Source organism: Acipenser ruthenus, chromosome 15 (assembly GCF_902713425.1).
Source record: "Acipenser ruthenus chromosome 15, fAciRut3.2 maternal haplotype, whole genome shotgun sequence".
NCBI classification, from domain to species: Eukaryota; Metazoa; Chordata; class Actinopteri; order Acipenseriformes; family Acipenseridae; genus Acipenser; species Acipenser ruthenus.
The window spans coordinates 13,087,049-13,102,511 of NC_081203.1; the positions used below are offsets into that span (position 1 = coordinate 13,087,049).

Sequence of the window (15,463 nt, forward strand, 5' to 3'; positions counted from 1 at the left end):
TTCTGTCACTTACGTACACATTGTTACACACTTTACCATACATTCCACAAACCACTCTGTCACACTATAAACTATTTTTGGATGTTATACAAATATTTTGATCCGTTCAGGTACGGTGTGATTATTACCCAATTGAGGATCCTCTGCGTGTGTATATGTATATGAAATGATAAGTAGCTTTCACGAGAAGTTATTTAGACACAGCATTTAGTACATTGTAAGGCAACAAATGGGTACATAATCATATTAGTGTAATTTCCAGAACAAATTGTGGGAATCTTCACAGATCCCCCTGAGACCCCTGAAAAGACCAAAACGACTAACCTAACATTGTAACAATTAAAAAGACTGCATTACATCATGGAATCTCACAGAGCCACGTTCATTAAAAACTCTCAATCTACAATCATTTACGACCTTTTTTGAATTTCCATAGCTTTATGCCTTGCAGTGATAAGGGCACTATCCAGAAATAATGAATTTGTCCAACATCATTAAGGGAGGGAAGGTCAGAATGTTTTTTTAATTGCTGTTCACATGAATACAATCACAAAGCAGTCTTGGCAGTCAATTAATGTAGACATGTATTATTCAAGAACCGTTACCTTAACGGTTCTTGAATAATATTTTTATTTTTATTTTTTTATCTAAAGGTCACTGTCACAGGGAGAGCACTGTCAATGGTTCCTGTGTAAATGTCTGCAGCTGGGACACGGAACAGGAGACGCGTTGCTGGGCAACCAATTGAGCAGTTGGCGCTGAGCTGATCGGGAGGTCTGGATTGGCTGGGGGGCGCGCCCAGGAGGCTGCACGCAGATCAAAAGGCATCTGCTTTACAGCTCGAGGCTCCTGCACGGCCATTGCTACACAGACGGGCGCTGAGTGAAAGCTTGCAGTTGTTGACATCGAGTAGGAGAGGGTCCACTCCACAGAATTTACTATGGAACCCTTCAATTGCAACACAGTGCTTGTGAAGGCATTGACCAGCCAAGGCCTTTTAAAGAGGCAGGAGTCACTGTGAGGATGAAGGGACTCCGGGAGCCCAGAAATAGGGTAGTTTAGGGGAGGTTGATCCCCAATATTCAGGGTTTGAGCCTGGCTGAATTTATCACAAGAGAACTATATTAGATGAAACCAGAGGGTTTGGTTACAGAAGCAGTATCTCTGTGTGTAACAGGGCAAGCAGCCCTGTACATTGTTTTGTTTATTTATTTTTAGATCGGGGTCTCCCCCTCCGCCCCTGTGCAGTGTATTTTGTATTTGTTTTGTTTTATGATTTGTTTTATTATATTTAAATGCATGACGGCGAGCACCGCAGGAATAATTATTTATGTAAAGATGACGGCGTACCGCCGTGTTATTGTTTTGTTTATTTTTAAAACGTGTCCTGGCAGAGGCGAGATCGGTGCTCGTCCTCTGCCAGGAGTAATAATTAAAACTCGTGCAGAAGGTGGCCATCTCCCGAATTAATTAGGTGATTTAATTTGTTGCTAATCGGGAGATGGTCACCTGTTATAAAAAGCCTGCAGCTCGCTAACTCGGGGTGGGGTGTTGGAAGGAGAGAGCGAGAACGAGAGGAGAGAAACAAAACTAAACAAAATGAAACGTAACGATTCCAGGAACAGTGACAGCAACTGCCCAGATCGTATTATTTATTGTTTATTTTTGTTCGTGATTTGTTTATTTTTGTTCGTGATTTGTTTTTGTTTAACCTTTTATTTTGCTCTGTGAGCGAGTGTTTTCTGTTTAAATATTTTATTTATTTTTGTTTGCTTTAAATAAAACGGCGCCCGCGCCACTGCACCATACCTTTTGTTTTTGTTGTCCCTTCTTCTGCCGTGACGTCAGACCACTCAGCCATTCCTGTCACACTGTGCTGTATTTTCTATGCAGTCTGCAGTGCATTCAGTGCAAACAATCAGGGGCACAAGATGCCAGATACCTGCAGTATCTCCAGATTCACATGTTTGTAATCACATGTGTGGTCTATGTGTTCTTGTAGCTGAATTCACTATGAGTGGTTCAGTTCCCAGAAAACAGAGCTGCAACCTCAAACAAATAGCTGTAACAAGAACAGGCAAGCACAGATTATTGTAGTTGCGATTTTAACTAGATATGATTTTGATAGGATGCAAGTGACAGTTACTGTCTGATGTATAGGTCTGGAAACATATTGTATTATGACTGGTTGAAAGGAAACATTTAAATAAGTTTCATCTTTTTCTCTCAAGCCTGGTGCTGTCTGTAGCCTGCAGCAATAATACAGGAGACCACTGGCATCAATTTCCAGCATTGTTAATTGAATACATTTTGGAATGTCGACGTGACTTTGTTTGCCATTGGTAGCCATTCTAGATGCTACTTAAAGAGTAAGTAACGGGGTTCCGAAAAATATAGCGTTATACGTCCCCATGTGTTGCTACAACTGTTTAATTTTTTTTAATTTTTCTAATTTTTCTTTTCATTGTTAACATCCTGACAACTTTTTACACTTATAACTTTAAAGTCTATTTCAAAGCTTTTTTTCAAAATGTCCGCTCTAGTGCAATAGAGTTTGAGATCTGTCCTCTAAATCATTGCAAGAAGAGAGATTAAAAAAAAAAAAAAACATGACTTGTGTTTTGCCTTTTTTGTTCCATACCACATCATGGAACAGTATTGCTGTGTTACCTGTTTGACAATATGGGCAATAATCCTTACACTAACAGTGCACTAGAGCAGACGTTTTAAAAAGAGCTTTGACACAGACTTTAAAGTTATAAAGTGTAACAAGTTGTCAGGATGTTAACAATGAAAAAAATACAGGTATGTTATTTAAACAATTGTAGCCAAACGTGGGGATGTGTAATGCTATATTTGTCAGTACCCCGCTACTTACTCTTTAAGGGATTGGTACAATGAATTTGATCTAATGCCTTAGAAACAGAAAAGTCTAGGCTCAAAGCAATCAGCTTTCCGATTACCAAACACAAAGATAACAAAAATGCAAAAGATGAAAAAATATGTTTCTGTACTTAAAAGGCTTCGTTATTTATTTATTTATTGCAAAGGGATGCATTTTTTTTAATTTGTAGTAGCTTTAGTATTTTTTATAACATTGCTTATAAAAAAACTCAACTATAAAGCACTATCAAGACACATTCTCACGACAACGCAGAGAGGAATGTGCATGGTGTGCGCGTGCTACGTCACATTCTCACGACAATGCAGAGAGGAATGTGCATGGTGTGCACGTGCTACGTCACATTCTCACGACAATGCAGAGAGGAATGTGCATGGTGTGCACGTGCTACGTCACATTCTCACGACAATGCAGAGAGGAATGTGCATGGTGTGCACGTGCTACGTCACGTTCTCACGACAATGCAGAGAGGAATGTGCGTGGTGTGCGCGTGCTACGTCACATTCTCACGACAATGCAGAGAGGAATGTGCATGGTGTGCACGTGCTAAGTCACGTTCTCACGACAATGCAGAGAGGAATGTGTGTGGTGTGCGCGTGCTACGTCACATTCTCATGACAATGCAGAGAGGAATGTGCGTGGTGTGTACGTGCTACGTCACATTCTCACGACAATGCAGAGAGGAATGTGCATGGCGTGCACGTGCTACGTCACATTCTCACGACAATGCAGAAAGGAATGTGCATGGTGTGCGTGTGCTGCGTCACGTTCTTAGGGCAATGCAGAGAGGAATGTGCGCGGTGTGTGGAGATAGGATTTTGAGTTTCTAAACTGTATGGGAAAACCCGCCAATGTTGAACTCCAAATGTCAGACAGCTGAGTCTTGATAATCTGAATTTGCAACAAACTTCGACAATGTGAAATATATTTAGAGGCATGAAACTCTATAACCTTATTTTGTTTATTGTAGTTTATTTGCTTGCATTAAGGTGCATTGAATATCAAAGACCTAAGAAGACCTAATTAAAAATCAATAGAAAGTGTGGCCCTTTGGTAAATTGTGTTCCCATGATGAATGAAACCATTCAGTATTTCATTTGTGTTGTTGTCAGGACAAGCCTGTGTGATGTACGGAGTTGGGATCGGGAAAATGGAAATATATAACCATGTGACAACAGAAGCAGAAACTAATTATGAGTATAAGTCCTCTTTTTTTGTTCCTTTTCTGTCATGGACTGATGCCCTAATTTCCAATTACACTTATAACTGAGAGTAGCCTTGTGACCTTGTGTTTGTCCTTTATACATTTTCAGACACCATTGGTTGACACATGCTTTACGAGTTGAGATTTGTAGCCAGCCAATTTACGATAGAGTGTTCAGAGGTTCCCACAGAATATTGGTGGCCAATCAGAATACAGTATGAGTGAAATTCAGTGGTTATTTACTCGCTTAGAAAATCACCCGTAATTGACATGTTCAGAAAATGTCACTTATGCATGTCACAAAGGTTTATATTTTCATTTGCTCCACCGATTTAAATCACATTTGCAGTACAGCAGCTTCCGTTTAGGTTCAGTGGCTCTTTTTCTGTTAGAAGGGTGCAACAGTTTACTTTGCCACTTGATAATATGGTGTACTGCACTACACTTTTCTTTTTTCTACCTATATCCAACCATGGTGTATCACACTAAAGATGAGACACAAAAAAGCATTAGTATAAACAACTTTATTCAGGACAAGCTATGAGTGTAATTGTAAAAATAAATGGCATCTGTTTGGCTGTAACCTTTTTCTAAACAAAAGTTGACATCAAATGAATCAGATTATTGAACTCTATTGTGAATAATGACTTTGTTGTCGGAGCATTTTCATCTTCGTGGCAATTATTGCTAGTTAGCCTGAAGGAGCTCATAATCTACAACTAGACAGCATGCAAGAAGGGCATTCTGGGCATCATCTCATGATGCTGAATTGATCCATTGGACGCTTCGGGCATTGCATGTGCTTGTTGTGGTTTACCATCTGCTTGCATATACAGTAGGTAGCCATTTGACAGTCTAAGTGAAGTTGCCAGAATACTGCATCCTGTCTACAGTATGTGAATTTTCCTTTCTGCACTTCAGATAGTTAAAACCATTTCCAGTAGGTGGGGCCCTGGCCTTTATCCCAGAACAATCTGGCAACGTACTGTATGTCTGCGCTGACAAAATTGCAGCACTAGCATGCATAGGAGGCATTAAAAACACTCCTATGCTTTAATTGTATAATGCCTTGCATGTCATATATTATGCTGGTTTAGGATGCTCTATTAAACCGGGCAGCCACACCTCGTTGACTATGGGCACCACACGTCAAAAACATCTAAATTCTTGCTTAAAGATTATTTACACCTGAGAGAAAATCAATATTAACAATTGAAGTCTGGAAATTGTAAAATGTTTTGGCCACTGGCACATCTGTGTATTTTTTATAATTTTTGTAATTTTCACTGCTTCTTGATACTGCACACTTCCTTCTGTTTTAACCCACATGTCAAGTGCTTTGTCAGGCTCTAAGCCCAAACTATATTAGTGAACACAGTAATACTATTTTACAGAAGAGGCATAATCAACTCTGACACATATACAAATGTCAGTATCTGTTGCACAATGCCAATTATTTAGTCCTGTGACATTCCTGCATACCTGCAGAATAATTAGGCTGATGGGCTTCAGATTGTATCAGTAGCTTTCAAAGTGAAAGCGTCCAATATAAATAATGCTATAATCATTGCTAGGTGGTAGCCAGCCACTGTCTAGAAGCCTTGTAATTAAAACAGTGGTTTGAAACTCTCAATGCAGATTATGTGTCCGGGAGTTAATGTAAGTGATACTGAGATTACTGGGCAAAATAACAGTTAGACAACTTGATATTTGAATTGCTATTATATTTCTGACAGTACTGATTAAAGCCAGCAAAGACATGTGTGTGTACCCTGCATTGATGTGAAACAAGATACAATACAAACCTTTTGGTGGTTTGGTTCTTTTCTTTCTTTGCTAATGTTATTCCCAGCACCAATATCTTCAGGGAGACTATTTAATTAGATGAAAGTTGTGTGATCAGTTTTAATGAAAGGTCCATACACCTGACAATTACATTACATCAGTGAGATCAAAATATCTAGGAGACCTTCTGTCCTTCTCCTGTAGCTTTCATAGCTTTCATTAGTGTCTCACAAATCAAAAACAAATACGTTCTGTTATATTCATGCATGTGGTGAGCAGATTAGAACTCTTATCAATAACTTTAAAGTGGAGCAAACCAAATAATTGCATGAATCTTACAACCTGCGCACATTGAAACAGGTATTTTCATTAAAAGTCATGACACGTAAGTCACATCCCCATTGGAACCTGTTAGCAGCAACTGCACTTATAATGTCTCTGAGAGTGTAGATGTCACACTCAGAGTGTCAGTGACAAAGCATTCAAAATGTTTAAACCACAGCAGGTTCTACAGTGGCTCTCAAAAGTATTCACCCCCCTTGGATTTTTCCACATTTTATTGTGTTACAACATGGAATCAAAATGGATTTAATTAGGAGTTTTTGCCACTGATCAACACAAAAAAGTCCATAATGTCAAAGTGAAAAATAAAATCTACAAATTGTTCTAAATTAATTAATTAATTACAAATATAAAATAATTGATTACATAAGTATTCACCCCCTTTGCTATGACACAACTAAATAAGCTCTGGTGCAACCAATTGTCTTTAGAAGTCACATAATTAGTTGAATGGAGTCCACCTGTGTGCAATTAAGGTGTTTCACATGATTTCAGGTTAAATACACCTGTCTCTGGGAGGTCCCACAGTTGGTTAGTACATTTCCTAACAAAAACTACATCATGAAGACGAAGGAACATTCAAAGCAAATCCGGAATAAGGTTCTTCAAAAGCACCAATCAGGGGTAGGATATAAGAACATTTCCAAGGCATTGAATATCCCTTGGAGCACAGTAAAGTCCAATGGAGAGAATATGGCACAACTGTGAATCTGTATAGAACAGGTCGTCCTCTGTCTATAGTCTGTCTGCCTGTCTTTTCAGGTCTGTTTCTCTTTCTATGCCTGTATGTCTGTCTCACTAATTGTATGAGGCTGCTTTGCTTCTGCAATACAGTTATTATACACTTTTGCCATTGTTTTTTTTTTTTTTTTTTTGCTATTGTTTATAATAACTTAAAACAAATATCTAAACTAAAGTGTTACCAGGTCAGGTCCCTACCGTGTGAAATGCAGTCATATATGAGATAGATTATTTAGTTTTTATTAAAATCTCAGAATTCACATGCATTAAAATCTTAAAGAAATAAGTGCAAAGGGTTTAAAATAAACGTACCAAAAATTCTATTCACAGATCCCCCCCAAACACACACACACCCACACCCACACACACCCACACCCACACACACTGTGGGGAAGACATCCAGCTGATGAGTCAGTTTATATTCTCATTAGACTGATTCAACCTGACCTAACGATACTTTCAAATTAACTACAACCAATCAAATACACATTTCACATTTGAAATGTTTCCAGTTATTCACATCAGTAATAAAACTGTGATAGCAAGACTTGGTATCCTTAAAATAAAACTTTTAAGTTTCTCTTCCAAAAAAACACATTAAGACTGTGAGTAGAGGTTGGCATGGAAAGGAATACCCTGGTAGAGAGAATCTTTCATTTCCTTTACTGCCCTTGCCTTTTCATTGATGTTTGTAATCACATCCACTTTCCTATTGCAGTTACTCACAGTTTGTTGTTTAATGTGTCTAATGTGCTAAATTGGCCTAGGGTTGTGAATTAATCAAAACAAGCACTATACATTTCGAATACTCAAGTACTGGAAAAGTATTACCGATTTTCATTTTCTACTTACATTAACATGAATAAAAGGAAATAATAACTGTTCAAAAATATGTACGAAGGACATACAAACAAAGTAAGGCAAAGCCAGTTGGAGGAGGGATTGACATGTTGAACTCTCTGCACTGTTGCCAGTACAGTGTAGGTTTGCATTAGATTGTGGTGGCAGGCCTGTCACCTGCGTGATCACAAGATCAAATCCAATTGAGAGATCCTATTGGATGAACTGATCGATTGTAATCTAGGTATCGGGGTAGTTTGTAGAAGGGTAGATGCTGTAGAATTTGAACTAGTGATGCAGAAACCTTATTTGCACATTTTAGTCACAGTGATTCAGAGTGTACTACAGTAGATATTATTTCTAAAAAAAACACTTTACTGCTGCCATAATGCACCATACAATCAGATTTTATTCAGCAAATAGGCACAACATGGTGTGCACTGTTTTGAAATGCCATCTTGCTAGCTATTAATTCACAACAACGCACTCCTTGAAGCATCTTATTGCTATCATACAAGAAAAGAGCCTAATGATATGGCGAAGGAGATCCAAACAGTGTGCTACTTAAATGTTAAAAAACAGTATGTCTGCTCTCAGTGCGACTGCTTAAGAAATATTTGGAATTTCCTCCTCTTATCAGTTTTACATCCCAATCTCATACTTTGGCTTTTGCTGATTTGAATTTATATGTACTTTGCCTCAGATCACCTTTTCCCCGAGAGAACAGCTTTCCTGAGATGGGTCCAGAATCTCGTGCTGCTCAGGGCATTGTCTTTCCATTTCAAGTAGGTGTTTTTCTTCAGGTATTTGAGAAGTCTAAACACATGCTTTATCTCCTCCTCCTTGATATCTTCCAACACAATCACTATTATACCCGGTGTTCCCTCGAGAAATTGCCACGATCATGCCATATCAAATTCAAATTTGCACCACCTGCTTGCAATGAAGTTTTTGGATAACACAACGATGACTTTCCTGCTGCTCATGATTCCTTCTTCGAGGATGTTGGAGGTTATCAGTTGTCCTGGCTGGAAGTCCCTGTTGTGTAGACACAGCTCGATAGGAGGTACTCCATTCTCCAAGTTCTCTACCAATTCATCCATGACCCAATTTTCATCATGACTGGAGTAGACAACAAAGGCATCAAATTTACACTCCTGCAATTGGGTACTCTGGTACCCCTTCATCAGTATCCAGCAGTAGAGCAAGTGAAACTGGTATTTATACATGGATGCTGCGATTGCTGATAGAAGAATTAAAATGCCAATAGTCACAACTATGAACAAGGTTTTAGCCTTGCAAATGTCAGTATCTATTACTCTTGTGTTTGTCAGGGACAATGGGCTTTTACACAAAAGTTCATCTGTGTTCTTTAACATTGCTTTGTGTTCAATTGCCCACTTGAAAAAACTGAAATAATCACACGTGCATTCAATGGGATTTTGAGATATGTCAAATACAATATTTTTTTTTGGCAGGTGATCCAGGACGCTTTGTGGAATTCCAGGGATGTTGTTGTTAGACAAGTCTATCAGTGTCAGTGTGTTAAGAGAAGGGTTGGTAATAAAATCAATTGCTGTCAGCTTATTGTGACTGACATCTAAGTGCTGAAGATTCTTGAGATCCTTAAATGTACTTTGGGGCAAATGGTCAATTTGACAGTGGGATATATCGAGCAGTTCAAGTTCAGGGTTATGCATAAAATTTACAATATGTCTATGGAAACGGTTTCCTGGAGCCTTCAGGACCTTTAGATTGACAAGGCCTTCCAATGCATTTTCACTTGTAAAATGCGTACCTGTATAAGAAATGTCAAGATAGGAAAGTTTTTTCAGATTTTTGAGTAAAGGGTAATCCCCAAAGCCACCAATCTTAGTGTATCTGAGGTCTAAAATTTCCAAATTTCCAATCCCATCAAAAGCTAAACCCTCAAACCCAATTTCAGGGTTGTAACTCATATTGAGGATGATAAGCTGATCTGCACCAGAAAACTGTGGAATGCAGCACTGTCTCATGGTAATATGATTATTACTGATGTCTATGTTTTTAAGGCTGGACATATGTGAAAATCCAGAATCTGTTATCCGAAAAGTCTCTAAGGTATTCTGGTTTGAAAGTTCAGCTGCAGGCAGGTTTTCAAAATTATTGTAACTTAAATCTAGCAGCTTAAGCTTAGGGAAGATAGGAACTTTGAGGCCAGTTAACATACAGTTTAATATTTTAATAGCTGTAGCATTAACAAGACAGTGGAATATGTCGCTTGCATTGGGATAGTGACTTGGCAAATCATCGATAGAAATGTGGATTTCCTGGAATTTAATCATACAGAGACCATCTAGTGGACCACACCCAGAAGTTGTTACTCATTTTGTATTACTGTAATTTCCCAGGACAAGTTTGTCAACTTTCAAACCCGCCATTGCCTTAAGGCTGCAATTCTTGGCATACGGAAAATCAAATGCACTTCTGAGGTGAAGTTCTCTAAGAATAACGCCATCAAATTACGCCGTTAAATTTGTTAGGTGCATTTTTCTTAAAACTGTCGTATCTCTCAAAGATATGCTGGAAATATTATTGGAGTGCAGGTCCAGCAGTCTGAGGCTGGTGAGATTGAAGACGTACAGTGGCATTTCCAAAGAGCTTATGTTATTCTTCCCAGCCTTCAGTTCTTGCAGCTGTGCCAAGTGACTGATAGGCAACTTTTCTAAAGCGGAAAGACCAGTATCCACAACCGTCAGCTTTTGTAGATTGTGCAGTGAGTGGAATGATTTTTCTTCAAGTTATTTGATGGGGTTTCCAGTAAGAATCAGAATGGTCAAGTTGTTTACATTTTGAAAAGCGTCACCTGCAATCAATATGATTCCACACTGTGACAGAGATCGAATGACTCTTGGTGTTAGATCTCCCTCTCGACCTGTGAGGGCACGGTGCAAGAGGAACAGAGTACCCTTAATTAAATGGCACGACAATTTATTCCGTAGGGTAGGTGGAAGTCAGTCATTTAGGAAGGGGGCAGAGCTACGGCACCCAAGCTCATTGACCCGGACGGTAAGCGGCGTGGCATCCGAGGACTGGAGGAGCGGATGCGCTCATTAACCTCGGGGTCATGGGCGAGGGTATAAATAGGGGGCATGGCTTGAGTGATCTGTTCCTTTGTAGATGGTTAAGCAAATAAACCTAGAAGGAGCCCGTGAACTTGAAACTAAGAAACCGTGAGTGTTCGCTGTATTCGTCTGTCTTGTAACACTGTCTGTTTTGTGTTGTTTGTCGTTTAAGAGTACTAGCACAATCCGGAGCTGTAGCCGTCGGCCAGCATTAACCCGGACTTCAGCACTCACTTCTTGCACTTCAGGACTGTCTTTTCACCATGAGCATCTAATTCACGCACTGTAGAAACTGTGTCTGTGTTTGTGTGGGTGAGGAAAAACGGGACTTTTTGGTTGCGGGTCAGACCCGTAGGATCTGTATAAACGGAGTGATACACGCCGCTGTACCACTTCCAACAGTATTATTATTTACAGGTTGTTGCCATAAGGCTCTGGACATTATAAACATTAATAAACACCCTTGCACCTGTACCATACGTTTCTGTGTGATTATTCCGCTCTGCACTGCACTTACCTGCACGTAGTTACCACTTTGCCACACACACCTATGGAATTTAAAACACAATGACAGAATGCAGGTTAGTTGAAATTGCTTACTTATATGAACCAGCAATGGGTCTTTTTGACCCCTTTTTAAAACATCTGTATTCATGAAATTCACAAAATGATACTTTAATACATGTATCTTTAGATAACATCTAGATATGTCTTTCATACTTTATCTACAGTTTCTGGGATGCAGCACACAGACACTATGCTATTTTGACCCCTCATAGTATTCTTGTCTTTAAATGACATTTGAAAAATGTAGCTATTATTTTCATGACAATGGCTGCTAGAAGAAGAGGTCCTACTGCCACCCAGTGATTCAGGTGATGGTGGCTTTTCCTCTGGCTTTGACTCCTCTGATGTGGACCAGTAACGACTCCATTTCTTGTACAAGCAGACACTGAATCAGCTGCTGATATCACACTGGACTAACTCCATGCTGTCCAGTACACGTAGCTTACTATTAAAGGTACACATCCCATAATATACAAATGGATCATCATGGTTCACTATAGAATATACAGTATATAATAAGACATGCCCAGAAATATGTGTGCAATACAAAACTTAAAATCTAAAGCATAACAACAATAATACATGTGCATCATGTTCTCTTTTGTTGTTTTTTGCATGGTTTGATCAGATCATGCAAACTAACAAATACATTTTTCTAACTGACAGATAGGAAAGGTTCCCCCGAGTCCTAAATGTTAAGAAAGAAACTTAGGAACGTTCTGTAATATGCTATTTCCTATCTGAAATGAAGATAGGAAAATAAGTTAGGAGAGCATTTCCTGTAATATCAACTCTCCTAAACTTCAGTTAGGACATTCTATCTGTGAAGATAAGATAAGAATGTCACTTTGGATGCTTTTGTAATATGGCCCCTGTACTTTGAAATAAGTACATTGAAAATAACATGGGTTTTCTGTCTTTTTGACAGGACTGACTTGCAAAACTGGACATAACTTATGAACATAAACACGCTTGAAAATTGCAGTTACTGTTGCTGCTTCTGCATTTGCATCTGAATTTGCTTCTATTATAATTGTATTTGATCGGTTTATGGAGATTTGACCCATGGTGTGCTGAAGCAAGATTCTAGCCAGCTCTTCTGTGCAGAAATGTGAGCATCAGACTGTATAACAACCTTTCAGTAGTACAGTAATCAAACTGAAAGTAAAAATCGAAAACGGGAAAGTATTCTGTTTTACACTTCTACTTTTCTAAATCAGATACTGTTTGGATTCTATAAGAAATACTTACAGTATGTGATTCCTTTTTGGCCTACAAACAGAAATAATATATATGTGATGCTGTTATGGAATTAGACATTTTAACTCTGGTTTCTGATAAAGGCACAATCTGAAACATTTGTCTATTTTAAGTTTTACTCCCCAATTGATAGTACCTGGGGCTTGTTGTATTTTTCCATATCTTCTAATGGCAGTTTTACATGTGAGAATTTCAGTTTACTGACCCAATGTTAAGATACAGTTTGCTATATGCAGCAACAGTTTGAAGGTGGACCAGAAAAATGGTACGTTTTACATAGTGTATATTTATACAGAATTGAGTGCTAACAAGATTAGTTATAGGTGGAGTGAAACAGTAATCAATTCTTAACTACATTTACTTGGAATAAGTGCTCTAAACACAAGTCAAACCCTTTTCTTGGTATCCCTAAAATGATAAGCACTATACTGTACAAGATGATAAGCACTATACTATACAAGATGATAAGCACTATACTGTACAAGATGGTAAGCACAATACTGTAAATTATTTTACCAATGCAAAACTTTCATTTGGAATTGTCTGTATCTCATTGAAAGTTGCACCAGTCTTGTCAGTGAGTTTTAAAGTGTTATTTAATAATGCAGTTGATTGATTCTGGTTCTTGGCTCAAGTCACATATTTTAAATACACACAGTTCATTTTAGGATCAGGTCAAAAACCTTCTCTAAAACAACTTGCTTATTGAAATGACGTACCTCTTTGCATTTGTTTCCACTGACCGAAGTTTCAAAAGACAAGACCGTGTGCAGTACCACTAAAGTACAAAGGAATACCAGACATTTTTGAAAATCCATTTTTATGCACAGAGCCAAAGCCCTCTTATTAATGTGACCCGGACAGAGCATAAACTATAATTGCACAATCATGAGACAAGAGGAAGTAAATGTGGAAAGAATCAACGTGCATTTTTGGACAGGGGGTTTAAGGAAATTGACATTGGTTTTTGAGAAGTAATGTGTTATGTATGTAACAGTTCAGTTTGCCATATATTTTAGAGGGCTTGGTATTGTCACAAAAATTTTCACGTTTCAGTTTAGATCTTCTGTGCAGTGCATGTGTAGCTTGTGTTCCATGTATCTACATTATATTGGGAACCCTGCTTGTTTCTTTATTTGTTAGAAGAAATACTAAATGAGACTGTATGTACTGTAGCATACATTACACCTTCATAAAGACTACATAGACTGTTAATGATAACCTAAACTGATAATAAATATACCCCTACACATCATTCCTTCCCTAAGGCGTTTTATCATCAAGGGAAATCCCAGCACAATTCACACCATTTTATATGGTCTTTATGAAGAAAATGAAAGGCTAATGCAGTTCATTGTGTTCCTAGTACCATCCTCTGGCAATTTCACTTCACCTTTCCCCAAGGCTACAGAACATCTGCCTCTTCATCTTCACATCCAAATAAAATACAAGTTGCAATAAAAACAGATCCCAGGTTGGCATTTCCCTGCTGTGCAACTTTCAAGGACGGTTTGCTTGATTTTACCTGGGTTTCTCATCACATTATCACATTCTGTGTGGGTTTATTTCAAGCTTCTTTTTATTTTCCACTGTGCTGTCTTTCACAACCAAGACCATTGTAAATCACCTAACAGTAAAAACTGGTCACCAAGCTAAATTCATTTGAAAGCCTTAATTTGTTGAAGAAAGCAATTATGTTTCCTTCAAAACACTGATTACTAACCCTTTGGTTTTTCAAAAGTCCTGACTCTGATGTGCATAAACCGGGACTTCTGGAACTTCATTATGTAGTGTTAGTCTTGCAGGAAGTTCTGGAACTTCATTATGTAGTGTTAGTCTTGCAGGAAGTTCTGGAACTTCATTATGTAGTGTTAGTCTTGCAGAGAGTTCTGGAACTTCATAATGTAGTGTTAGTCTTGCAGGGAGTTCTGGAACTTCATTATGTAGTGTTCATCTTGCAGGGAGTTCTGGAACTTCATTATGTAGTGTTCGTCTTGCAGGAAGTTCTGGAACTTCATTATGTAGTGTTAGTCTTGCAGGAAGTTCTGGAACTTCATTATGTAGTGCTAGTCTTGCAGAGAGTTCTGGAACTTCATTATGTAGTGTTAGTCTTGCAGGGAGTTCTGGAACTTCATTATGTAGTGTTCGTCTTGCAGGGAGTTCTGGAACTTCATTATGTAGTGTTAGTCTTGCAGGAAGTTCTGGAACTTCATTATGTAGTGTTCGTCTTGCAGAGAGTTCTGGAACTTCATTATGTAGTGTTAGTCTTGCAGGGAGTTCTGGAACTTCATTATGTAGTGTTAGTCTTGCAGGGAGTTCTGGAACTTCATTATGTAGTGTTCGTCTTGCAGGGAGTTCTGGAACTTCATTATGTAGTGTTCGTCTTGCAGGGAGTTCTGGAACTTCATTATGTAGTGTTCGTCTTGCAGGGAGTTCTGGAACTTCATTATGTAGTGTTCGTCTTGCAGGGAGTTCTGGAACTTCATTATGTAGTGTTAGTCTTGCAGCAAACTGCTTTTAAAATCTGTATTTGTCTTTTTTAAGAAATTCATGGAACCAAGTTTTTTTTTTCTTCTTTTTCATGTTTTTGTAATTTAAAACAAAACCTAGTGTTGTCTGTAGACGGCAGCAATAATACAGCTACCCATTTAATACATATTTTGGTACAAATGTGAGGGTACCCATGAGAGATGGTACTTACAAACATGAGGGTACCTC

At 38.4% G+C, this 15,463-nt stretch overlaps 1 protein-coding gene and 1 pseudogene across 1 annotated transcript; both read right to left on the minus strand.

Annotated features, from left to right (window-relative positions):
- Positions 1-7,971: 7,971 nt before the first annotated feature.
- Positions 7,972-9,212, minus strand: LOC117422512 (toll-like receptor 4). Its single transcript, XM_034927943.2, is given in 2 exon segments — positions 7,972-8,570; positions 8,573-9,212. Coding segments are annotated over 2 exon segments (678 nt in total). The 5' UTR covers positions 9,194-9,212; the 3' UTR covers positions 7,972-8,513.
- Positions 9,213-9,949: 737 nt separating this feature from the next.
- LOC131697593 (toll-like receptor 4) lies at positions 9,950-15,231 on the minus strand (annotated as a pseudogene).
- Positions 15,232-15,463: the final 232 nt, after the last annotated feature.